General features: G+C 46.0%; 1 protein-coding gene across 4 annotated transcripts in view; it reads left to right on the top strand.

Annotated features, from left to right (window-relative positions):
* TNC (tenascin C) overlaps positions 1 to 27,092 on the top strand; it is a 73,764-nt gene that overhangs the window by 23,075 nt on the left and 23,597 nt on the right. For 2 of the 4 annotated variants that reach the window (XM_027687597.1, XM_027687598.1), the window contains exons 2-10: positions 2,443 to 3,035; positions 4,840 to 6,060; positions 7,840 to 8,103; positions 9,132 to 9,247; positions 9,340 to 9,496; positions 10,070 to 10,339; positions 11,335 to 11,520; positions 12,368 to 12,457; positions 13,129 to 13,392. In XM_027687597.1, coding sequence (XP_027543398.1) covers positions 2,573 to 3,035; positions 4,840 to 6,060; positions 7,840 to 8,103; positions 9,132 to 9,247; positions 9,340 to 9,496; positions 10,070 to 10,339; positions 11,335 to 11,520; positions 12,368 to 12,457; positions 13,129 to 13,392 — 3,031 coding nt within the window. In that variant the 5' untranslated portion in view covers positions 2,443 to 2,572. Of the gene's footprint in view, positions 1 to 2,442; positions 3,036 to 4,839; positions 6,061 to 7,839; positions 8,104 to 9,131; positions 9,248 to 9,339; positions 9,497 to 10,069; positions 10,340 to 11,334; positions 11,521 to 12,367; positions 12,458 to 13,128; positions 13,393 to 21,346; positions 21,620 to 23,542; positions 23,813 to 27,092 lie in introns of all 4 variants that reach the window. The other 2 variants (XM_027687595.1, XM_027687596.1) reach the window with 2 other exon arrangements.

Here is a 27,092-nt window from a genome sequence, read left to right as displayed (position 1 = left end):
TTTGTAGATGTCAGATCCAGGAGTGGAGCTCAGCTGATCCTGCTGGGTCCTTGGCAGGTCAGATGAGAAACACCTGATCTGGATGGATTAGCTCAGACATCACAGGAGGTGTCACAACACAGAGGTCACAGGGCAGACATGGAATGCTGCTTCTAGACCACCACAATGCTTCTTCATAAACTCCACAAGGATGTCAGCCAAGAGACATTAACTCTTCCAGTATCATCTGTAAGCTGGGAGGTTTGGCTGCCTCTAATGCAGGGAGTATCCAGGAAAAGTCCTGGTGTTCCCGTGGCTTTCATCAGTAGCAAAGGTAACAGTGACAGGGAATGACTTGCATGAAGCAGTTTCTTCATTTTCCAGGCATATTAAATATGAAAATATTTAAAATAACAGTTTGTGCCACCATTAAGTGATCTGTAAACACACTGGTCAGCAGGAAAAAGTGCAATCCGTTTTCTTGGTTTGGGCAAGGCCCATATTCTTGTAGGTTGGGATTTACAAAAGCCATAAGGAAATCGATGCTCAACTCTCACTAAAATTCAGTGAGAATTAGATGCAGAGCCGCTTCCAGTTTGTTCCACTTTCCATTGGTGATCCATCTGCCAAGCAGCCTGTCCCCTGCTCGGGGGTTAGGCACCGATTTTAGCTGTATGACCTTGTCTTGGGGCAAAAAGTGCAGAGCACACGGAATCCCATTTCATGGAAATCAATCTGCAAACCCCAAGTGGGAGTGTTTGAGAGTAAAATCCCACTTCAAATACAGTCCTGAACATGTTTCATGAGCTGGCAACCCAATTTAGAGATTGGCCAGAGTCACAAACGAGACCTGGGCCATGTCTGTCTCTGTTATTCTTTATTAACAACCTTGTGATCTCTTCTGGTGCAGACAGGGCTTGCAGACATATTTGAGCAAATGGGGTAAGTGTTAGAAATAGCTTAAAGCTGAATACTTTTCCATGACAAGAAAAAAGCCTTCCCTGCTGCTTGTTTACTTCTGATTTATTCCCCAGTAAAAAGGGGTGAAGTTTGCTCTTTGTGAGCTCAGCACTGTCTACAAAAAACACCGATTTCAGTGAAGTGTCCGATATACTGTTGTCATTCTCCCACAAAAGCAGCTGGGGCAGCATGGGAAAAATGATCTCTATGCTTTGGAGGAAGCAGAAGGGTGGGAGAAGCTGGTCTCTCATCTGACAAATGAATTATCATCAAATCAGGGGTGTATAGAGAACAAACTGCTGTTTCCCCCATTACTGGCATTTCACTCCTTTACAATCGCTGACCTGACCATTTAACCAAGTTTTGCTGGGAATAGGAAGGAAAACAAATGCTGGGATGACATTTATTAGGTGTGCTTGTTCAGTCAGTCCGTTTGCTGCTCGGGGTTCTCGCTCTACGTGCTGGAGGGCTGATTCTGCATGGAAGTCAGTGCATGTATTTCTGCTCCCTTGGCTCATTCCATTTAAAAGGAACACGTACAGGCTGAGGAGGAAGAGGAAATATTGAAGCTAATGAAAGGAATGGGTTTCAGGAAGAGCTGTACAGCCCAGCCAGCTTGTGACCATAAGCAGGTTGTGGTATAGCTGAGGAAAGCTCAGACAGTGGGAAACGTTGCCTAGAGAAAAGGTGTGTTGGCTGCTGAAAAGACATTTCCACACACGCATTTTTATTGCTGTTTCTGTTGTGTGTCTCCCTTGTTGGAGTCTCTTCTTCTTGTGTCTCACTACCTGTCTGCTAAAACATTGCTGTGATACAACACTGACACCTGAACCTTCAGCCTGCAGAGCTCTCCAGAGAGATCCATTCACCTTCATGCTGTACATAAATAATCAGGATAGTGAAAGTTATTACTGGGCTACAAGGCCTGGAGTTCAGATTCTCAAGCAATTGCAGTCATTTAAAGCAAAGAAAAAAGGGATGGAATGAGCTTTGTGGTGTTGATAAACCTTTTGACAACGTCTTGAGTTTCTTACATGATCCAGCCTCCAGCAGCCTTCAAGCAGTGAACTGATGGGTGAAGCAAATGCAGGATTTAACATTAGTTGTATCATAACAGAACATATATTTATTTTACCTACCACAGTCTGAAAGTAGTATTTTGAATTGAGATGAGGCTCAGCAGGCTTCTTCACCTCGGTCTTCTGCTGTTAAACCCTCTATAATCCACTCGATGTGTTCTAAACCTGATATAACAGTAGTTTTCTTCATGTCTGGTGACATTTTGTTCACAACCACACTGAGATCCTGGAAAACCAGGTTATTATATATAAACCACTGTTATTATATATAAGAGCAAGCTCAGCAGCTTGGGGGAGGTTGGGTGGTACATTGGGCAGCACCTCAGCCCTGTTCTCCAAGGGTGCAGCACATGAGCAGTGTCACAGGCCTTCATTGGGTGGTGTAGCTGTAGTTCATCCCTTACACTATTCCTTCTTCTTTTAGGGACCAAGTGTGCCAGCAAAGAAAAGGACACCCAGCTTGGCTTGAACTGGCTCTCCAATTTCTGCTCCAGATTACAAAGGCCAAACAGACATAAGACTCTCTCAGCTTGAAACAGGACCCGAGCAGCGCCATGGCACTGCCCAGCCGGGTTTTGGCCTGTGCCATCCTCGCTCTGCTGTGCCAGCACGTCAGGGGGGGACTCATCAAGAGAATCATCCGGCACAAGCGGGAGACCGGGCTCAACGTGACCCTGCCAGAGGACAACCAGCCTGTGGTTTTTAACCACGTCTACAACATCAAGCTGCCCGTGGGCTCCCTCTGCTCCGTGGACCTGGACGCGGCGAGCGGCGACGCAGACCTGAAGGCGGAGATCGAGCCGGTCAGGAATTCCGAGGAGCACACGGTGAACGAGGGGAACCAGATCGTCTTCACGCACCGAATTAACATTCCCCGGCGGGCCTGTGGCTGTGCAGCTGCCCCAGACATTAAGGATCTGCTGAGCAGACTAGAGGAGCTGGAGGGGCTGGTATCCTCCCTCCGGGAGCAGTGTGCCAGCGGCGCTGGATGCTGTCCCAATTCCCAGGCAGCAGAAGGTAAGGCAGGCCGGGGAGCTGCTCTCAGGGAAACTCTCGTGCTGGCTGTCCAAGTTGTTTAGAGTAGACACTCAAATCTGTTTAAAGAATGAGCACAAGTCAACCTGTTAAATTTGAAACATAATCAAAACTGGGAATGTGTTTGGCCCGCGTGCAGGGAACATTCATTCACAGTTTCACGGGTTTGTGGATCTGTGGGTCAGAAGTTGGCCTGGGACACTTTGTAGCTGTGGCACTGAGCATGGACAGCACTTGGGCACGGTGACAGCCTGAGATTAAAACTCACACAGTCCAAGCTCTTGGCTCCAGGTTTTGTCCCCTTGAGGAAGCTGCCAATGTAACCATCTTCCTTTCCAAGTTTTCTTTATTAGAGACCAATAAAAATACGGCAGGACATAAGGCAGCAGACAAGCACAAATAGTTAGAGAAGAGGGAAAAAAGGTGTCTGTCCAGCTGGTTTTTAAACTGAGGGAAAAGTTTGGTCATACAAGAGAGGAAACACAGGTCTTCTCAGGAGTGATGTCCCTCTGAGCACAGAGCTGCTCTCACAGCTGCTGATACTGACTGTTGCCTGGCTTTTTATGTTCTGGAGTGAATGGATGAGTAACATTTCATGGTGTATTCCCTAATGAAGCGGTCAGGAAAGCTGCTCAGTCAGTGGAAGAGGATTTTGAGACGGGAGGAGGAATCCAGCACGCTCATTTACCAAGCAGTTGGCAGGGGCTCTTCCCTGGCATTAGAGCGAATTAAGGGATTCCTGGTAAAACAAATCTTGCTGGAGAAAAAAAGGAGATAGTCTCTTTCAAAAACTTTGGTGATTCTGGAATCATGTCCTGTAGGGAGTGATAAAAGCAGCAGAAACAAACTTCTTAACACCAATTTGTAGGTGTTAAAAAGGGCATTCTTTATTCAGCACGCTGGACGTTCAGAGGAGAGCTCCTCTAATCAAAGCTGCCAAATAACAGATGAACAGGGCTTTTTATTACACATACTCTTTACATGGTCATTAGATATTCTTCCTTGCTTTATACATTTTCATTAGTTTGTTTACATAGTCACACCCCTGTTGGAAGTCCTTCTTTTGTCCTTCTGGGTCATCTTCATCGTCTTGACCTCAGTTCTTGAGCAGCCACAGCATTACTGTGCTTTGCCCCCAAAATTGTAACATTTGTTCTTTATCTGGGCACACAGAGCTTAGTTTGCATCCTGTCTGCTTGAGTTACATCCCTTATCTAATTCTCGAGGACTTCTCTAAGGTTATATTGTTCCTTATTTGGCCATTCCGGGCTACTGTGAATGAAGTTTCAATTTTTTCCATCAGGAGTCAGGAAAATCAGAGCCTTTTTAGATCCTGTGTGCCACAGTGGCCTAAGGCATCCCAGGGCCAAGAGAATAATGAGTTGTAAGGGTAAATACCCTTTCTGCCAGAAGAGTTCACTTCAAGGAGGCAGGTGTCACCTAGGAAACCTTCCCTGCCCGGAAAGTGCCTTTCTCAAAGGAATTAGATGGGTTTTATTTCCTTTCCCTTCTGTATTCCAGAGGAAGTTGAAAAGCTCTGTGTCTCTGGTATGCAGAGAGATAAGCAAATGCTGCAGGTTTCTGAAGCCAGTGGGGAGAGCTGGGGGAGGGAAGAGGGACCAGCAGGCGAGTCTTGCTCAGCCTGGTGCAGCTTTTCCTTTGGAAGCTTTTAGCGTTCTTGTCTTTCGAACAAACCTTTTTGGGATTCTTTCCTCTGCCTCGGGCATTTTCGCGTTGGTACCTGCGTGCACCTTACCCCACACGGATTTTCTGGCTCATTCTATAGGTCGCCTGGACACCACCCCCTACTGCAGCGGGCACGGCAACTGGAGCGTGGAGATCTGCAGCTGCGTGTGCGAGCCGGGCTGGAAGGGCCCCAACTGCAGCCAGGCCTCGTGTCCCTCCGACTGCAACGACCAGGGCAAGTGCGTGGACGGGCTCTGCGTGTGCTTCGAGGGCTACACGGGCCCGGCCTGCGGCGAGGAGCTCTGCCCCCGGGGCTGCGGCGCCAACGGGCGCTGCGTGGGCGGGCGCTGCCTGTGCCACGAGGGGTTCGCCGGCGAGGACTGCGACGAGCCCCTGTGCCCCCACAACTGCCACGGCCGCGGGCGCTGCGTGGACAGCGAGTGCGTGTGCGAGGAGGGCTACACCGGGGAGGACTGCGGGGAGCTCATCTGCCCCAACGACTGCTTCGACCGCGGGCGCTGCCTCAACGGGACGTGCCTGTGCGAGGAAGGGTTCACCGGGGACGACTGTGGGGAGCTCGCCTGCCCCAACGACTGCCACAGCCACGGGCGCTGCGAGAACGGGCTGTGCGTGTGCCACGAGGGCTTCGTGGGCGACGACTGCGGCGAGAGGAGGTGCCCCAACGACTGCCACCACCGCGGGCGCTGCGTGGGCGGGCAGTGCCAGTGCCACGAGGGGTACCTGGGCGAGGACTGCGCCGAGCTGCGCTGCCCCAACGACTGCCAGGGCCGCGGGCTGTGCGTGAACGGGCAGTGCGTGTGCGACCAGGGCTTCGTCGGGGAGGACTGCGGGGAGCTGCGGTGCCCCCAGGACTGCAGCAACCGCGGGCTGTGCGTGAACGGGCAGTGCCAGTGCCACGAGGGCTTCGCCGGGGACGACTGCGGGCAGCTGCGGTGCCCCAACGACTGCCAGGGCCGCGGGCTGTGCGTGAACGGGCAGTGCGTGTGCGACGAGGGCTTCACCGGCGAGGACTGCGGGGAGCTGCGCTGCCCCCAGGACTGCCACCACCGCGGGCGCTGCGTGGAGGGGCGTTGTGAGTGCGACAACGGCTTCACCGGGGAGGACTGCGGCGAGCTGGCCTGTCCCAACGACTGCCACCAGCGCGGGCTCTGCGTGGACGGGCGCTGCGTGTGCCAGGAGGGCTTCGTGGGCGAGGACTGCCGGGAACGGGCCTGTCCCAGCGACTGCAGCAACGCCGGGCGCTGCGTGGACGGGCGCTGTGTCTGCGAGGACGGGTACATGGGCGAGGACTGCGCTGATGGTAGGTGGTGATGTCCCTTCAGAACCACTTGGGTGCACACAGTCCCTGTGTCCATCCAGCAGCTTTGGAGGTTCTGTGAATCTTCTCCATAAAGCCGGGCCCTGTTGCTGCTTTTCTTCAGCGTAGTCCAAACACTTGAATCAGGGTTGTGACAACACCATGGCACCCCTTAATTGTCAGGGTTACAGAGTGTGGCAGTTTGTGGCGACTTTTGGTGGTCAGAAGACAACAGGATGATAATGGTGTTGCAGTGCAATTGTTATCTCCATTTCCAGAGACCTTATTTCTGACCTTCTCACTCTCTGCAACTCCCTGCCAGGAGGGGGGAGCCAGGGAGGATTGGGTTCTGCTGCCAGGAACCAGCAGCAGGACAAGAGGGCACAGCCTTGAGCTGCCCCAGGGGAGGTTTAGGTTGGCCATTGGGAAAAAGTTGTTTGCAGAGAGAGGGATCAGCCCTTGGAATGGGCTGCCCAGGGAGGGGGTGGAGTCCCCGTCCCTGGAGGTGTTGAAGCAGAGCCTGGATGTGGCATCAGTGCCATGGTCTGGGTGACAAGGTGGGGTTGGGTCACAGGTTGGACTCGATGATCTCAGAGGTCTTTTCCAACCCAGTTGATTCTGTGATTCTGCTCCCACCACAGTGTCACTGGAGCTGTAACCAGCCCTGGCTGGGATTTGTCACCATGATATTTCAGCTTCTCATAGCACCTCTTGATGCTAAAAAAAAGGGCATCTGAAAGAAACTGTTCTAGCTATGGAGGAGAGGGAGATGTATCCAGAGTCTTCTTAATACACAGATGTGTGTGTATTTTTAATATATATATATATAAAAAAAATAAATATTTGTTTATATCTGTATTTATTTATACACATATATTTATGTATAATATATATTTGTTTTATACCTAGATTTGTTTTATACCTATATTTATATTTATTTATTAATATATATAATTTATTCATTTTTTTATAGAGAGGTTTTATGTATATTTCTATATTTATATGGAGGTGTGTGTATTAGATCTGACAGAAGGTTAGAGGAAAATCATGGAATAGGCTGGAGTGGAAACTCAGCTCTAAAGTCCCATGCTGAGTTTCCCACTACCACTTACTCCATGGAAATTGATAGAGAATTTTGGCAGCTAAATAATGACAGGCTTTACACTATAAATGAGGCAGTTTTCTTTAGTAGATCCCAGGGGAGACATTTGGAAACCAATTTTTTGTAGGGTAATCAAAGAATGCTTGGGGGTCGGGAACACCATAAAAGACAATGAATACCCTTAAAAAGAAATTTCCCATCTTTCATCTCCTCCTTCTAGAAGAGGCCTAAGCCCCATTTTGTGCTCTTGCACATGGAGATCTATTGGCAGTATTTACTAAAATAACAATGTTTGGTTTTACTTTGGAAAATCTGCGCAAATCCCAGTTCTACAATCACGTGCTGCTGGCAGTTGAATGAACCATCTGAGCCCCTGGGGACCCAGCTGTAATAGTCTTGTGCTGCAGCCACGAGAGCAGGAGCTGGAACACAGTCAGCCAGAGGCTGTGTGCAAGTGTGAGGGTAGAAATTGGCCCCGTGACTTTTGGAAATGTCTGTGGTCTTCATCAGCCGAACATTCCTCTCCTCAGCAGTTAATTTGTGGGCCGTGGCTTCCCCAGCCCCTGTTAGATAATTCTCATGAAATCCCTGGGAAAATGTGAAAACTGGGTAAGTCATTATTTTTCCGAGCCATGAAAACTTCTTATAACTTTATTTTTCTTTCCCCTCCCCGCTCCCAGTGTCTCCTCCAACAGAGCTGATGGTGACCAACGTGACGGATAAAACTGTTAACCTGGAATGGAAACATGAGAATCCTGTCAATGAGTACCTGGTCACCTACGTCCCCACCAGCACTGGGGGCTTGGACATGCAGTTCACTGTGCCAGGAAACCAGACAGCTGCCACCATCCACGAGCTGGAGCCGGGTGTGGAATATTTCATCCGTGTCTTTGCCATCCTTAAAAACAAGAAGAGTATCCCAGTCAGTGCCAGGGTAGCCACATGTGAGTTTAACATTCCCTGGATCCATTCTTTTCTCTATTCTATAACATGTATTGATTTGCATCCCTCATTTTGGGGTATTATGTATTTCGTGTTCTCTATTTTCAAATCATTTGTATTGATTCACATCCATTTTGTGGGACATTTTTTATTTTTTATTTTCTACTTTCCATTCATTTATGTTGATTTGCCTCCCTTTTTGGGGACTTTATTTCTTTTTAACTTCTATTTGCAATTCATTTGTATTGATTTGCCTCCCTCTCTTGGGGGTATTATTTCTTTTGTATTTTCTAGTTTCAACTCATCTGTTCTGGACAGAGACAGCCTTTTGCGCTTTCATTTTCTATTCTTTTCCAGTGCCAATGACTGTGTTAAAAATACAGTTCACAGGCTCTTCTGCTCTTTGCTGTGCCTCCCAATTAACTCCATAGGGTCTTTGTAAATTAAGAACTTTAGCTTCTCTATTATAATGTAAATTTTAAAATTCTGGTCGTTATTCCTGAGAAAAAAAAAAAGATAAAAAATGTACAGTGTGTAAAAAAGCAATATGAAATCACTTGAATTCGAACTTTGGTTAAAATGGAGGTTATATTTGTTTTGCATCTTCAGTTTTACCACAACTCGCCTTTTATCTGCCTGTCTGTCCTTTTGTTGTTCACCTTCCTTTATATTTTGTGCACATCACAGTTATATCTAAACAGCCTCAAAAAGTGCTCTTTGACTTCTGTCTCTGAGCTCGTTTTTAGAGAGCTGGGGCAGGATTCAGCTCACTTGCCTTCAAATGTCCACGCCAGGGACGTTCAGGAGGGCACAAAAAAGAGGTTTCTAGGTCAAAATTCATTTTACTTCAAGGTGACATCCAGAGCAGCTCAGAGGAAAGCCTCTCCAAAGACAGAATAACTGTTTGGGAGGTGGTTTGACCATCTCAGCTGCACTTCAGATACTTCTAGTGGTGGAAAGATGTCCCACCCTGTGCCCTGTTTATGGGAACTTGTTGCTCATGTGAGGATTTCCTTTTTTTCTGCCCCAGATCTCCCTGCTCCAGAAGGTTTGAGGTTCAAGTCTGTTCGAGAAACATCCGTCCAGGTGGAGTGGGACCCTCTGAACTTTTCCTTTGATGGCTGGGAGCTGGTCTTCCACAACATGGTGAGGAAGCAGCTCCATGAGTGGAGTCCATGTGGAGTGAAAAATCCTGGCTCTTTTCCTGTTATACTGATGGATTGTTCCATGTGTTGCAGAAAAAGGATGATAATGGAGATATAACCAGCAGCTTGAAAAGGCCAGAGACATCTTACATGCAGCCAGGTTTGGCACCTGGGCAACAGTACAATGTGTCCATTCATGTAGTGAAAAACAACACCAGAGGACCTGGACTGTCCAAAGTGATAACAACAAGTAAGGACAACCTGTGTTTGGCCTGTATGTTGTTGGCCAATAACAAAAAATGGTTTTTTTTTCTTTAAACAGAGAGGAAACCAAGCTCTATCCTGTGAATTCATGGGGGTGAAAAGGAAGTAGTGGAGCTGCTAATGAAAAATTAATTTCATGAGGGAAATTTAATTCCTTTCCAAATTACCTACAGAGGAAAGGAAATTTATGTTCAGCTAGAAGGGAGCAGGCAAAATGCACTTTTACTCTTTTTCAAAATATACATCAACAGGAACTATAATTTTTTCATCCTGGTGATGTTTGTATGGAGATGGAGAAGCTCTCAGAGTTCTTGTTTGTCTTTCCTCTGGCAGCTTCTGATGTGAATGAATGTTGATGAATTTGCTTCTGATGAAATGATTCCATTTGGAGTCTAAACCCGTTGGAAGAGAGAAAACGAAAATAATAAAACTTGGTCAAAGTCACTAATTTTAATTTTGCTCTGAATCAGCAATTAAAAGCATAAGAATGTCTTGTGTTTTTATGGCAAGATTTCTTTCAAAAAACACCTTATTCCTCTCTCTTTTTTTTTTATAACAGAGCTTGATGCCCCCAGCCAGGTCGAGGCAAAAGACATCACAGACACCACAGCCCTCATCACATGGTCCAAACCCTTGGCTGAAGTTGAAGACATAGAGCTCACCTATGGCCCCAAGGACATCCCAGGGGACAGGACAACCATTGAGCTCTCTGAAGATGAAAACCAATATTCCATTGGAAACCTGAGGCCGCACACAGAGTATGAAGTGACACTTGTCTCTCGTCGAGGGGACATGGAAAGTGACCCTGTGAAAGAAGTGTTTGTCACAGGTAAGAGGCTGGAGACCAGCATGGAATCAGCACGTTTATAGAGGTACCTGAAAGTGGAGAATGTTTTTTTTTCTGTGCCTCATATGCTTTCCTGGCTCGACAAAATATTTAAAATCTAAATATATTTTGAAAATGGGATTTAGGTTATTGTGTCTCGTACCCTAAATCTCTCAGAAACAAGTTCCTCTGGATTATTTTTCTGTCTGCTGAGCTAAAGGTCTTCCATGGCTCCTGTTCCATCTAAGGCCTTGTTTCTTGTCCAAATATGTATCAGATTAGCAAAGAACTGCTTTTTTTCCTCCTTCAGTTCTGCAAATGTTTCCTGTCATGCTTTTATAAATTGACTTTGCTCCTCAGCGCTCCTGGGAATGTTTTGTGAAAGTGTGGGTCCTGTAGCATGTTAGCAAGGTTTGATGCATTAAGGGAGCTGAGAAAATGGTACATAGAGAATTACCTCTCTTTTCATCCTAAAATACAGTTGTTCCTTCAGAGCAGGATTTGAAGTGTGAACAATGAAGAGCCCATTGAATTTCTACATAATATTCACCTTTTGTTTTGAGACTCAGAGTTTCTTTCAGCCACGAATGCAAGATATTTACTGAGCAGAAATTCTAGAGATGATCAGTTCTTTGTTCTTAGCAGCATTTTTCCTTTTGAAAGCTGAGGCATTTATAAAGGAAAAATAGTGTTTTCATCCAAATACATTTTTCCACAAGCCTATTTTGTAATAAAAAATATTTATTACTATTGAAAATGTTATTTTTGTCTGAGGAGATAAAAGTTTAATTTCTTGAAGTGATGTTTTCTCCAAAGCTGCTGAACTCTCCATTTTATGCCAAAAGAAATCTGCTTGGTGTACTTAAGTCATATCAGGTGCAGAGAAACTTAACTTCAGTGTTGTGGGTCATTTCACCTTTTAAAAAGTATTGTTATAAGAGACTGTTGTCATAAGAGAAATATTCCTATTTATTTATTTATTGCTTGATGGATTACAGACTTGGATGCTCCCAGAAACCTGAAGCCAGTGTCCCAGACAGACAACAGCATCACCCTGGAGTGGAGGAACAGCCATGCCAACGTCGACAACTACAGAATCAAGTTTGCTCCCATCTCTGGTGGAGACCATGTGGAGATCACGGTGCCAAAGGGCAACCAAGCCACAACCAGAGCTACACTCACAGGTGGGTCACACAGTTTAGAGTAGATATACTGAAGAAACCCTTCCCGGTGAGGGTGGAGAGGCCCTGGCACAGGTTGCCCAGAGAAGCTGTGGCTGCCCCATCCCTGGGAGTGTCCAAGGTCAGGTTGGAGCAACCTGGGCTAGTGGGAGGTGTCCCTGCCCCTGGCAGGGGGTGAAATGAGATGATCTTTAAGGTCCCTTCCAACCCAAACCATTCTGTGATTCTCTGATTTTTAAGTGCACCCAATTAAATTAAAATCCCTGGGATGTGTCTGTCCACGCCTGCAGGTGGAGAACCAGCCAGCAGAAGGTTTTGTAGCCATTTCCCTTCCAAGTGCATCCCTTAATCCCATCAGGCAGTTCCCTGAGTTCTGGGCAGCTCCACATCTCTCTGGAGGGGGCTTCACACCCTGAGTTCCAAAGGTGTTTGCATGTGCCAGGGATGGTATTTGCTGGTGCCAGTCTGCAGCTTCTCTGTGTACCTGCAAGTTGCTTTCCCAGCCTGCAAGGCCAGCTCATGGTTTTTCCTCCATATCATGTGGGTGCCAACCTGCTTTTCTTTGGCAGAACTACTCCCACTGCAAGCTCTGGAAAGTAGAGGTTATCTCTGATTGTGCATTTGCAGTGTCCAAAATGCAATGTCAGTCAGACATAATCTTTATCCTTTGGTATGTAAGTGGAATAAAGATTTATTAACATCAGGTCAGGTTTAGCTGAAACCTCGATTCCCTGCATGCTCAGGAAAGCATCCATCTTACCTGGCACACATTGAGCCTTCCTTGTTAAAACAAATGCTTGTAGGTGTATTCTGTGCACAGGAACTCATATTCCTTTTCCTCATCTCTTAGGTTTGAGGCCTGGGACTGAATATGGCATTGGAGTGACAGCAGTGAGGAACAACAGGGAAAGTGCCCCCGCTACCATCAACGCTGGCACTGGTGAGTACCTGACCTACCTGACCCCCCTTTCTGCTCTGGAGGAAGCACCAAGTCCTGTGGAACCACTCTTTCATTTCCAAATGATGCAGTAAAAACTATTTTAGAAAGTTCTTAATTTCAGTTTGCTCCCAGTGGGGCATTTTCCCTCAAGGGAAAAATCTTTCCCCTAAAGATCTTGACCTCTGAGTGTGGCTTCTTTCTCCTGTACGAGGATTTCTCAGTGTTCTGGGATTTTCATCTCCAGGTGAGCTCCTCAGTGGTAATTATGCTTACAGTGATTTGGCCATCCTCTAGTTGTGAGGGTTTCTGGCAGGTAGCGATGGCCAAAATGTTGATCTGGCAACGAGCGCAGCCTTGGTGGTTGCAAGTCCTGACTGACCTTCAAATCCAGAATTTTTCTCACAACATCCCCTTTTCCCAGGTAAATTCTCTGAAGGCTTTAATTCTGCCTCTCCTGCATGTGAAGTGAGTGTCAGTGGGGGAAATCTGTCCTAGTGTGGTTTGTTTGTAAAAGAGAACTTCATCATCCTCTACCCACCTGGGCTTCAAAAGCTCCAGAAGGTGGAGAAGACCCTGAGCTGTGGCCAGACACCCAGTGTGGAGTTATTCTGTCTGTGCCTGTCCCAGGGTAGTTCAGAGACATCTCAGCTGTGCTTTTTTTCAACTTGTAGATCTTGATAACCCCAAGGACTTGGAAGTCAGTGACCCCACTGAAACCACCTTGTCCCTTCGCTGGAGGAGGCCGGTGGCCAAGTTCGACCGCTACCGCCTCGCTCACACGAGTCCCTCTGGCAAGAGGAGCGAAGTGGAGATCCCAGTGGACAGCACCTCCTTCATCCTCAGAGGGCTGGATGCAGGCACAGAGTACACCATCAGCCTGGTGGCAGAGAAGGGCAGGCACAAAAGCAAACCCACCACTGTCAAGGGTTCCACTGGTGAGTAACAGCTTTTGGTGGGTGCCCTGCACGGGTCACTGGGCGAGGACCAGCCCAAGGACAACCTCACCTGATTTTCTAAGCCGTGTCTGAGGCTTAGAAAATCTGTCTCAGACTTAGCTCTGCTTAACATGACACACTGAGGCATAACTGGGCATTTCTCTGCCTGCTGTGTTTAGCTTCATGTTCTCAAGGATTTCTTGCTTATTTTTTGAGAGGCTTCACACAGAACAGCCACTGGTCCTGCATGAAATGCAGAGCTCCTGCTTTGTTTTACATGAGGCTGGGGTTTTTTTGTGCATTATAACTTGCTTTGTTTTCTACAGCCAAAATCTGAGAGGAAGAGCAACCAGAATGTGTTTAACACTGCTTGTTCCTGCCTAATGAATTCTCTTCACAGCATCCCTCCACCCATCATGCTTCAGCAGGGTCAGCAGGGCTCTGATGTTGCCCTTTTTCAGTTTTCTCATCCAAAAGTGGGAAAGGTGACTGCCCCAAATCTGCTTCCAGCCACCATTTCCACTGGATATGGTGACTTATATTTATCTTCAAAAAGAGGTTCATTTCTACCATCTCTATTTGTCCAAACCACTCCAACTGACCAGTGTCAGTGGACTCACTGAACAAGGTTTTATTCTTTGTGAAACATTTTGACTGAAAGTTTGTTGCACACAGAATGACACAAATATTACACAGAATTACACAGAAGAACACAAATAAATCCTGAATCTTTATGTGCCTTCAGCTCAACTCCTGTGAGGCAAAGCTTGAACTGCTCTAAGTGAGCAGAGACTAAAATCAGAATCAGCTGGGCTACAATTATTGTCTTTAGCAGATATCAAGGTGTTTATCCTTTTCTCCCCAAAGACCATTTGTGAGGTAAACACATGTCAAACATTGTGGATTTCACAAATTAATAACTATACTATATATAATTACTATTACTATAAATAAATACACTATATATAAATATAATAACTATTTGAACTGATCAAAACTGGCTCATATTCCCTGGTAGTTCATGCCAGCACCACCTCTGATGCTTTATAGAGACAGTAATCCAGGACAGCAGAGGGTTGTATGGAGTGGTGTAAACTACAGGAGACCATCACCACTGAATTAGTTGTTTGATGCCTCAGGCAGGCAGGGAAATGCAGTCCAAGGCAGGGAAAAATTAGGAAGTCTTGAGGCACAACATACAAAAGGATCTGCAGGTTTATGTGGCAGGAGTGAGCAGGTTGCAGTTTTCCCAAAGTTCTCTGTTTCCCTGTCTGTCTGAAGACTCAGAGGTCTCCAAAGAATTCTGCATAGATGGTGAAAAGGCAGAAACAACCTGCTGTGGAATTTCACAGTCTGCTCTTTCCACCAGGAGCTTGCAAAGCTTCACAAGGTGGCTGCTTTTTCCCGGTTTGGCTTTTTATTTTTTTCTTGTTTTTCTTTAGAAATACCTTCATCTGGCCAGTGCATTTGTTTTATGTCTTTACTCAGAGCAGCCAGTAAACACAGAGCTCCCTGCAACGGAGCAGCAGTTGAATAACCTGCCTCTGTGACCCCCTCCTACGTAGGAATGGACAAATCCAAACACGAGCACGGGGAGCAGAAGTGCTCTGGGAGCCTGGGCAGTACAACACAAGTGGGCTCTTCAGCTTGCTTTTCCATCTTCCTTCAAGCCAGTCCTCTTTTTCCAGTGCTTGGGAGGTCCTGGAGTCCTCAGGCTGAGCCAAACAAACTTGTTTCTCTCGCAGAGCCCTGGGGGACCTCAGATCCATTTGCACTGCTGGGGCAAGTCCTTGGAGCAAACAGGGGGAGAGAGAGAGGGATGATTGAAGTGGGAAATGCCAGCAGCACAGCTAGGACTGGATTGGCTCTTCCCAGTGGGTGGAGGAGGCAATCCTGCTGTGTGGAGGATGCAATCCTGCTGTTTGGAGGGTCTGTGCCATCCCTGCTGAACAAGGGAGCCAGCAACTGCAAAAGGGCTGAGTTTTCCTTTCCACCTTCCTTTGCTCCTGCAGATTGCCAGGTTTTCACCTCATATTCTTCCCATCCTCTGGATGGTTCAGTCAGGCTTCTCTGCCAGCAGGTATTCAGGAGTTTCCCACACCTTATTTTTATTTGCTTGCACAGTGGATTTTATAGCGTTTTAAAGCTTCTTTCAACTCCAGAGCTGAAAATCTTCTCTTGGAGACTTCTCTGTCCTCTCACATTCTCCCTGTTATCTACTTGTGCACATCAGCTCTCCACTCACAGGTAGCTGAAATGTTCAGAACTCATGAACCTCTAGCAGAGGACATGTCACAAAATCTCCTATACTGTGGGATGGCAGATGTCTGTTGCTTCTGTCTCTTCATGTGGATGAAGTGCAGCTCAAGTGACAAATATTTTTTTTAACTGATATCCACTATTCTGCATTCAAGGGATGGCAAAATGTCATTTTATTTTGTTGGAAAGGAAAGACTAAACCTTTCACCCTGCCACTTGCTTGTTTGTCTCCTGTAGCTCTATAGAGTGTAACCCTAATTCAGGCAGTGAGTCCTGACCAAGAGGAACTTCCTTTCTCCGGGAGTTTTCTTGCTCCAGAGGCATCAGGGATGCAGGAGATGTGTTGAGGGACCTTGTGGTCTCGAGGGTAAGGCTTTAGTGCCTTGTGGTGTGTGAATACAGGAGTCTGCACTGGTTTTTGGTGGAGTTGTGCCCACTGCAGAGACCTTCCTGCCCAGGGAATCCCTGGCCTCCAAGCCAGCACTTCCTATAAAATCAAGTTGTATGGGTTGGCTGGAGAACAGAGCTGTTCTCTGGAGCTGTGGCTCCAACAGGTACCTCCTTTCTGTTATTAATGAAGGTATCACAAAGCCCCCACCCAGCACTAAGGTGTGACTTAGAAATTAGCTTTTTTACTCGTTGGAGGGACCTTTGTGCAGCACATCTTGAGAATGTTCCATCAGATCTCCAGCTAATCTGCAGGGTGAGCACGTCACCCAGCTCTGAGGAAGCTGAGCAGTCAGACTGCAGCTTTGTTCTCCCCTGCTCTAGTTCTGGAGCTCTGCCTGCAGAGCACAATGTGGGTCCTGGGGCAGGATGGATGGTAATCCATCAGCCATGAGAGGCCCAGGGAGACAAATGAGTGAACATGAGAGAAACCAAGAGCCAAGCTCGAATTCCTCTGCTGAGGGACCCAGATTGTGCAGCAACTGTTGATGGATCGTGGATGTGATACTCTCCTGCCTCTGGAAGTGGGTTTGCACATCCGAGCATGGCTTGGAGAAGCAACTTTTCCATTCTGCTGAATGTTTTCAGGAAGATTTATGCTGTTTACCAGAGGCCCTTGTCTGTGCTGTGCGTCAGCCCCTCTTCCTCTCCTGGCTCCTCTGCTCTTAGATTGCACCACCCTTTTCTGTACAAGCTCAGAGAAACGTTAGGAAGAGTGATTAGGTGAACCAGCCCCATGGGAAACTGCAGTGCTGACCACTGGGAAACTAAATCTGCCAGGGAAGAAGGTCCATTTTCTCAGCTGAGAGTACCTGGAACCTGACTCCCATGTGAGGATTTTAGTGGTAGCTGCTGTAGTAATTCTGGTTTCCGACGCTGCAGTGGCCTATTCATGAAATTCAGAGGTGCACAGGCACTGATTGCCCAGTTTAATTACTTGAGAGAGGGGAAAGTGGTGTAACAAAGGGGTCTGAAAAGAGTGCAGAGTACCATCATGTGGCACGTGTGGTGGTGTGATGAAAACATGGTTGTCTCCAGGTTGCAGCCTGATTCAAGTCATGTCTGGGGTGATTTAAGGACAGTCCTTTCCTAATTCAAGAATATCAATGATACATGTGAATGTAAATCCCTGTTTGCCTTACAGGCTTCTCTCCTTCCTGGGGTGAGCAGAAAACAATGTTTTTACATCTGTGCTTGCCCTGAGAGGATATTTTCAAGATAACATTTCTCCTTTTATTTGAAAACATTTCTAATTGATTTTACTCCTCTGAAAATATATTTCTTTCTGCTAAATGTGTTCATTTGGAGACAGATAATGAATCCTGAGTACATATTTGTGCTGAGCTGATTGATGGTGCCGGATGACTTGCTCTCTCTTAATTGAATGCAAGTGGAGCATGAAAGCAAGGAAGTCACCGAGGTGTGAAATGATGTGGGTTTCCAATAATGAGGAGATAATTCTGCATGTCAAAGAAGTCACCTGCCTGTTGCCTTGGGGCTGTGATCACAAACACATTCTCTATGGCTCCACACTCCTCAGATTTTCAGAGTCTGGCTGTGCTACAGGATAAATCAGGGATCACTCAGCATGTTGAAGGCCAAGGCTTTTCCCTTTCCATTCCTTGGGATCTCTCTAAAGAAAGATTGCTCAAGTTCTTTCTGCCCTAGTGTTTAACTAAGGATGTGTGTCCCCCTCCACTTTTTTCTGCATGTATCCAGATGCCTGTTTTTAATTGATCTTTAACATGGTTCTGCTGTGGCTGATTTCTGGCTTCGGATATGTTTGTGATATGTTTGGATATGTTTGGCATGGATTCTCTCCTGGTTTGTGTCAGAAGCAAGAACTGATGGGCTGCAGTAAAGACAAAAGGCATGTTTGAGGCTGAGGGTTCAAATCCTCCCCGATGTAAATTAGCAAAGCTCTTTGGAGGTATCAAAGAGAACTGATTTACATCAACTGAGGATGTGCCCCTTTCTCTGCTGGAAGCATTTGAGCTCAGCTCTGTGTTCACTGGTTGTTGCTCTGGACCTGCTGGTGATTGTGGTTCTGGGAGAACCATGGTGTGCTTGGTGATGCTGCCTCTGCTTGTGGCCTGGATTCAGTCTCCAAAAAAAAGGAGAACCCTCCCATTTTCTCTGCTCTTGGAGCTCCTCAATGCAAAGCACACAAACTGTGCTGAAGCAGATGTAGTTTGGTTTATTTGTGGGTTTATCATCAGGAAGTTTCAACTTGTGTTTTACCTCTGTTTAGCACTTCTAGTCACAACTCCTGGAGAATCGATCAGTGCAACCTCATTTAATCCTCCCAGTTATTTAACCACCCCCAGCACTGATTCTCCTGCTCTGCTTTTGGTGCCCTTTGACCTCCCCAGCTCAGAAGCCACTGAGCTCTTCATTACCTCAATATAACCCACAAGACTTCCAGGAGTTTCCCCCTGTGCTGGGCAGCACAGGGTGTGAGGGATTTGATCAGTTCTTTATCATTTTGAAAGACCTGACCAGTTTGAACAGAACACAGGAATATTTTTGTTGAGAAACCATCAAGAAACAGAAATCCCCAATCTCCCAGCTGGCACAAATTCCAGATTAACCTCCATGGAAGCACTCAAGGCCAGCTCTCTCAGGCCCTGGAAGCCATAGCTACTACAGGTATTTTCCATGGATTCATGAGCCATGCATTCCTTTGCTGCTTTAAAATACAGACCTTCATTTCCATGTGGCTGTTCCACTGCAGAGGTTCTGGGCTCTGTGAGTGATGCATTTCCTCTTAGTTGGTTTATTCTTCCTTTTGCATGGGATGAAACTCTTCTTGTTGTGGAATGAGAGCCTTGAGTGGTGCAGAAAATGCCCCATTCAGCTTTTAAGGTGATGTAGCATCAAATCTCTCTTCAAATTGCATGTAAAGAGAGATTTTGATGCATTTGCTATTCGTGAGGCATGTGAGAATAGCAAAATGCTGCAGGTGTTTGTCTGGGATGTGCTTCAAGTACAAGAAAGATTACAAGAAGTTTGCAGCATTGGCATGGGAGTGGCCATGTCAGAGAAGAAAAAAAAAGATTGTAACACATTGGGAGTTACCTTTCTGAAAACGTTTTTTCCACCTCTTACCCCAATATGTGAATTTCATGAGGAATTAAGCCTACAGACACAGGGCCGAGATCAATAATAATCAAAGTACCAGCAAGTAAGTTCAGATCTGGAGACTAGTGACTGCATTTGTCCATCTCTCAAACCCAAACTGCCAAGATGAGGTAAAATATTTACATGGAAACACACAGATCATTTCCCACCAACTACAAGGCCACAACAGCCTCACCTCTCAATGGTTTGTTCTCTCGTTTTTTTAAAGTAAGAAACATCATCCCTTGATATTTATTGTGACAGTGGGTGTTTTGTCATCTCTAATGGATGCTGTAATTAATGAGGCTTTTGGAGGTCTCCAAATTGGTGCATGATTTCATGTGAGAATCTCTTGAGACCCTGGAGAGCATGAGGGGGTCGTGTTGCTTCTGTCTCAGACGTGCATGAGGAACAAATGGGGGGAAAAGGGACTCTGCATCTTGAAGAAGAATGAGCATTCTGCAGAGAAATCTGAATTGTTTTAACCTGTACTAATCACTACCTTACTCGTTATAATCAACATCAAGATTTAACCTTACTGTAACTTTTGTTTCGTTTTCATTTTAAGGAAATGTGTTTGTTTTCTTTGTTTCTGTTGCCACCAACAGATCATTATTTCTGATAACCAGTTCCTTTGTTGTCCTGCTTTCTCTTTTCCAGATAACAGTGATATTTTGACAGGATTCATATTTTACCTCAGTGAATCTTCTTTCTGTTCCTGATAAAGCCAGACAGCTCTGGATTAATGCATTTTTTTTGTTGCTGAACATCATTGTTCTTTCATAAACAATCTCTTTCCTTCCAGCAGGATGGGAAAAGCTCATCAAAACTTTTATGTTCCTGAGTCGTAGCAATTTGCTGATTTATTAATGAATCTCACTGAATACAATTGTGATACATGACTGCTCAACCTCTGAAAATCCAACCCCAGCTGCCTCTGAGCAGTCAGACAATAATCACTTTGTTTTTACAAGGAGAAAATTTAGCTGAGTGGTGCTGCTGAGCCTAATTTTCATTTATTCCAGAGCTCCTTGAACTCCTGTCATAAAATATGCAGAAAGCTTAAGCTGAAGTTTACAATTGGCAAATCAGATCCATTCCCCTTCATGCAGCACCTCTTGAAATTCTTAGTCATGCAAAATGGGATTATTCAGAGAGACTCTGTTCTTATTATAGTGTTTATGTGTCAACAATGCAAATAAATAAGAAATGTGCTAGAAAGTCTTTGTAACCCTCAGGTCAATGATAGCTCAGGTAGAAAAAACCAGGTATTACTCTGTCATTTCCCCATGTCACAGATGATGTTAAGGAATCAGTTGTATTTCCTTTGGAACAAAGGACTTTCTATTCTTGCTGAGAAAATGACCTCAGCTTTCAGATTTAATAGCATCAGAGATTTAAGAGCTCTGATGGTTCCCAACTTCCTTGGCCACCCCTGTGGTGGCTTCTGAGAATGTTCATGGCTGTGAATGCACATTTCAATTTTAGATTAATAGCAGTAACTCTGAAAATCCAACCTCCTGTGCCTGCAGGAAGTGTTTTGTGCACAGAATAATGTGATATAAGGAAGACAAATCCATTTATAGACGTGCAAACACGGAGGCATTTTCCTCCTCTTTATTGTTTTGTAATAGAAATAGTTTGGAAGCATAAACAGCATCATTCATGTGGACACAATTAAAAGCACAAACATCTGAATCCCAACTGCTCTAAACTCAGTGTCTTCCTATCCTGACAACACAGTTACTTCAGAATGGCAAACATTGAGTTGTTAGTAGTGTAGTAGAGTGATTACAGTAATATTTGTCTCATAGGGAGTTGTTATTATTGTTGGCAAAACACTGGCAGGTGTAAGATGGTTTCTGTGAGCAGCTTTTTAGTATTAACGTGGGTAATATTTATTATTACAGTTCTTTTCTTACTTTTCTGTTTTGCCATGTCTCTAAAGAGACTTTAGTTGTAGTTATCTCCAGAGAGGCTTTACTCACAGTTATCTGGGGCAGCTGAGAATGTAAATGTGTGTGGGGGCATCTCTGTGAAATGCAGTAACCCAGAACATCATTAAACAGTACGACATCACCCCTGCCCTGCAACCTGAGTAACAGATTGACTCTCTGTCCTTATTCAGAGCAGGAACCCGAGCTTGGAAAGCTGTCAGTCTCCAAGGCTGGCTGGGATGGTTTCCAGCTCACCTGGACAGCAGACGACGGGGCCTATGAGAGCTTTGTCATTCAGGTGCAGGAGGCTGGGAACCCCGAGGAGAGCCGGAATGTCACAGTCCCGGGGGGACTGCGCTCTGGGAATGTCACAGGCCTCAGGGCCAACACCCCCTATAACATCACACTCCACGGGGTGATCAGAGGCCGCAGGACCACCCCCCTTTCTGTTGAGACCACCACAGGTATCTCTCCGAGTCACTCCTCCAGTCCCACGTTCTTCCCAGACAGGGCTGTGAGCCAGAGCTATTCCAGCTGCTGTGCATGGGGGGCACTGAGCTCCTTAAAGCTTGGCTGAACATCTCTGGCATGGAAATGTCTCAAGGTCAGACGTTCCAGCAAGAGTCTCAGTGCCCTCGTGCAGCCCTTCCCTTGTAGGAATGCTTTCCCTCTTCCCAGCTCAGAATGGCTTGGTTTGTTCCCTTTGCTCACTCACCTGCTGGTTGGCACTAACACCAAACCCAGCTGGCTGTTGTACATGCTTGGAAAAGCCCAGGTTGCCTGGTAAAATTCTAAAAATCCTTTCTCTACAGCCCAGATTATCAAAGCCAGGGAGTGTGTTTAGTTTTTTTTCCTTCAGAAGCTTCCTCTGAAATTATGCAGTAGCTTCTGTGTGAATTTAAACTCAGGGGGGCATATTGTGTGTATCTGCCTCAAGGGCAAGGACAAACATCTTCTGTGTGTTCTCATATAGAAAAGGACACAAATTAAGTCTTACCAGGAGTAGTATCATATATTAAGTCATCTAAGGTCTTTAAGCAGTCTGATTGGGCTGAAACAAATATAATGCAAGAAGATCAAATTCACAACTACCCTGGTATAAAACTGACCTGAAAGAAGGATTTCATTATCAGAATGTTGCCTGAAGCTCACCAAGGGCCATGAAAATAATTTCTTGGCTGTTCCTGTGAAAGGCAGCAGTTTTAAATGAGAGCTTGGACTGTGAGAGGTAAATATCTACTTCCATTTGTCCTCGTGGCTCACTGCTCCTTCCTGGTGTTCTGATCATGGGTAATGAACAGAGTATGAATTAATTGGCACCAAAGGAGCACCAGTGGCTCTTCCTTCAGATAATTTCTTGTAGACAACATCTGCTGCCTCCGGGCTTCCTTACAGACCTTGGCAACCTCCTGTCATTGTGAGACAGCCAGAGCTGGCTCATGCTTGATTTCCAAGCACATATTACCCAGCCCAGAAGAGGATGAAAGTCCATGTAAGAACTAATCAGAATTAAAACATGAGATGCATCAGAGCTTGATGGTTCCATCAGTGCTTTAGGCAGAAATGTGTCTGGCACCAGGCTCTTGCCTTGGGCTGTGTCCCACTAGAAGTGTTGTGCTTTGAGGGTCCTGAGTGGAGCTGGTGGCAGATTCCCATTGAAAACAGACCTGCCTGGCTGCAAAAACAAGGGAACAGACTTCATGGGTGTCCTGCTTAAATCTGCAATGTTCTCTCTTTCTCTTAAACCAGTGAAAACAGCAGAAGATGCCCCGCTGAGGTTTTCCCTTCCCTTTCGGCGTCTGCTCAGCACCAGGCTTTTCAGAATTTTCCCTTCTAGGGGCTTCCAGTTGTCAGAATTTTCTGCCCCTTCCTGTGGCTCTACAGGGATGTCCACAGAGAGGAGGAAACCCCAAGGCAGCTATCCCTGTTTTGCATTTTGGCTCCAGCTCTAAAATTCCAAACCACCTTTCACTGGCTTAACCTGAAAGGGGAAGTGGCAAACAAACCCCAACCTTTTCCTTTGGATAAAGCAATACCTCCAGTTTTAGCTTCTCCTAAAACTGGGAGCTGACTTTTCCAAATGGATTCAGAGAAGTTCATTTGCATCTGCTTGCATGCTCAGACCTCAAAGATGTCTGGCTGCTCCTGCAGATAAGGAGAACAGCCATGGCTTTAAAGCTTACTTCATTTTTTAGTCTTATTTAACAGTTTGTGCTGCTTTCATTTGATTTCTTCCCCTTAGTACCCGTCTGCTTGTAGCAAGCTTTTACTCACACCCCCCGTTGTCCAGCTTGGAGTGCTGCCAGCATGGGCAGAGAGGAGCATTTCTGAGCAGAAGGAGGAGGTGCAGGGCTGTCCCTTCTGACCAGTGTTGTTTCCCTCCTCAGGAGAGCACCCCGAAGTTGGTGAGCTCATGGTTTCCGACATTACTCCCGAAAGCTTCAACCTTTCCTGGACAACCAACGGGGCCTTCGACGTCTTTACTATTGAAATTATTGATTCTAACAGGTTGCTGGAGCCCATGGAGTTCAACCTCTCAGGCAATTCAAGGACTGCTCATATCTCAGGGCTTTCTCCCAGCACTGATTTCATTGTCTACCTCTCTGGGATCTCTCGTGGTTTCCGCACACAGGCAATAAGTGCTGCAGCTACAACAGGTACATGAACCTCCCTCGCTGCTAACTCTCATTTTTTCTAACTCTTCCTTACAGGTTGTGCCCCTTTCCCTGCTCTCAGCTCCCCCATCAATCCATTGCCAAACCTTCTACCTCATTGCTTGACACCTTCTAAGGAAGACCAACCTGGGACCTTTTGAATTTTGTGAATGTTAATCCACCAAAATCCGTCCAGCAAAGTCAGTCGGTCAGGTTGTGCTGTGATTTCAGTCGCACAATAAGGTTGTTCAAACATTAAGGTTGGGGCAACCTCCGAGACAGACGAGAAGCAAAACACATTTCCCAAGAACCAAGAGGGAGATGATTCATTATATTCACCCTTCAACGCATGTTTGCATCTGTCACACAGCCCAGAGCAGACACTATTTGTCTGAGATAAGCTGATTTCTGCACACAGTTTTTATCCTGATTCTCTAAATAAATGTCAGGCACGTTTCAGTCTGTGCCAGCAGAATCCTGCAAGGCACATTCACTGCTTGAATTCAGCTTCACTGTTCCGTTTACATTGGATGAGAGATTGAAAAAGTCCGTTTGACTTGATGTCAGTGACTGAAATAGGCAGGCATTTAGTTGTTGGCACACTGCACAGCTCAGGGTTTTACAGCTGACAGTTTTTCCAGAAAGGACAGGGAAGTCAAATATTCAGTGTGCTTTAGCCAAGGACAGTATGAGAGGCTGGACTGCAGGAACAGAAGGTGCATTCTCACTGTAGGCAGATAAGAGCTCACATTGGGATCATTTAATATCTGTGCCAAATTTCGCCTGCTGACATGATCTTAGGAAAAGTTGCCATAGCAATTTGTCACAGCAATAGGTTAATGTGGTAGATGAAAGCAGAATATCACATCTCAGCTATCAGGTAATGCAGTTTGAGTTTCCAGCGTCAGCAGAGTGTGAACATCCTCACTGAATGATGAGTGGCATGTTCAGGGTGACTGCAGGGGTGATGATATGAAAAACGTGGAGAAACTCAAGGCTAGATGACCTTTGTGACCATCAGTCATGTAAATTTAAGCTTCTATATTAATTTATTTTGTTGCTTTGGCTTTTAATAATTGCGATACATTTCCGTTTGTTTTTCTTCCCGTAGTAGAGGAACCTCTCCTTAGCAAATTCACTGTATCAAATGCTACCTCAGACAGCCTGTCACTCACGTGGGAAGCACAGGACAATGCCTTTGACCATTTTATCCTAGAGGTCAGGAACTCTGACTTCCCTTTGGACTCCCTGGTGCTCACAGTGCCGGGGGCCTCCCGGCGCTATGTGGTGACCAACCTCAAAGCTGCCACTAATTACACTGTCCAGCTCCATGGTGTCATTGATGGGCAAGGTGGGCAGACCTTGACAGCACTGGCAACCACAGGTATTTCACTGTTTCACCTTCCAGGTTTGCTTTGTGTTCTTCTTTCTTTCGCTGTCCACCGAACTGCTCTAAAACGTGGCTCCAACTCGTCATCGTTCCTGTGGTAAATTGTAGGGAGACCACTCTGAAATACACTGAGAATGCTCGGAAAAAGAGATCTGAGACAATGGAAAAGGCTGAAAAAGTGCCCCCAGCATTAAGAGAGTGGTAAACCATGATTGGTTTCCTTATATATACACTTCTCTGCAAGTCCTGTGTATATATAATTTACTTGCTCCAGGTGGTTGATGTTCTTCATGGAGCATCTTTGCACTTGATCCTGAATGAAGTTGCTGTTCATCCCACCCTCACTTGCCTTGCTGTGGGTGGGAGGCCTTGATGTCTTTCTCAGCCTGGAGAGGCACCTGCATGCCATTTTTGTTCTTCTTTCTTGAACCCAAATGTCTCCCAAGACATTTGCATCTCTTGTGGGAGTTTCATGCAGCATGTGAGATGACCAACCAAAACTGCATGGAGTGGTTCTGATGTTCTTCTCTGCCCAGTATTTTTGTGTGTTCCCAGAAGAGAGCAGGGCTCAAAAAGCAAGGTCTCCCTTTCCTGATGGTCATCCCACCACTCTCACTTGCATTGCTGCCTTTGAGTCTCTATGACCTGTCTTGTTCCACTGGATGTCACAGCTTTTCCCGTGGTGATTCCACATGGCAGGAGATCACTGAGACTTGCTTGAAGAGATAACTTCAATTTATGTTGCATGTAGCACTCTTTGGAGTCAGGTTGCCATGATGGGAACGTGCCTGACCGGATGCAAGTGGCATGTGAAGGAATGTGGCCGTGCCAGGATGAGTTTGGAAAGGTTCTGTTTGCCCTCTCTGACCTGCATGTGAGGGCTCCGTGCCCGGTTTCTGTGGATTCTCCACCCAACCCTGTTTGCTTTGTGGATATTCTCATCCCCTCTATCTTCAGGAGTGCCATCCTTCCATGGTGACACCTTCCCTGTCAGCCATGAAGGCACTGATGGTCACTGGTTGGTAGCATGACCTCTGCATGTGTCCTTAATCGGGGCCACTTGCACTCACCTCTTCCTACAAAACTCCAGGGAAGAAGGTGGACTGTTATTTAAAAGTCTTGCCATGAGGGACAGGAGTAAAAGTTGGAACATCTTGCAGCAGTTCATGTTTTAGTTAAGAAGAAGATTTCATTCTTTCCTCATTCTCTCTGTTGGTGGGATGCATCTTTCTGACTTTTCTCCCAGCATGAATCACTTAAATAGTTGTTTTTCTGTGTCTCACTGGCTGCATTTCCCAAGGTGTTCTTGGTTTGTACTCAATTGACAAGAGAAAAAAACAGTAACTGAGCCCAGAGAGCAGCCACAGGATTCTCTGACCATCTGACTGCTGGGTCGTGTTTGTGCTCTCTCTGTGCTTTAATGAATCTTTAATGATTTTATGCTGTAAAACAGAATGTTTAAGGAGCTCTCCCACTCCTGGAGGACAAATTCTTCCCCTGATAGGGGAGAGATGTGATTTTGACTTTCCTCCTGCAGCAAAGTCTTGGCTTCTTAAGGAAGCGACCACTGAAGAGTCAGAAAGGAGAGCAACAGCAGGGCTGTGGGGTTTATTGTTCAGTCTGTCAGATATTCCCTGATTGTGCCTGATCAGAGGATGAGGAACACCTTATCTGTGGAGCCCAGGGAGGTTTTGGTCTGAGATTAGTGCTGAGATAATCACTGTGAGGATTGAAACCCTTCATAAACTTCAGGGTCCAAAAATAGAAGTATCTACAACTCCAGGCAACAGAAACACTAAACAGAAGCTGAACTGGGATTTCAAGGATTCCTGCCTGAAATCTACTTTATCTATTTTGGAATTGCTGCGGGTTTGTATTCCCATCAAATCCCCA

Source organism: Neopelma chrysocephalum, unplaced genomic scaffold, assembly GCF_003984885.1.
Source record: "Neopelma chrysocephalum unplaced genomic scaffold, ASM398488v2 Primary Assembly neopelma1_74, whole genome shotgun sequence".
Lineage (NCBI taxonomy): Eukaryota > Metazoa > Chordata > Aves > Passeriformes > Pipridae > Neopelma > Neopelma chrysocephalum.
The sequence above is the reverse complement of the archived record's forward strand: the minus strand, read 5'-3'. Positions and strand labels throughout refer to the sequence as shown.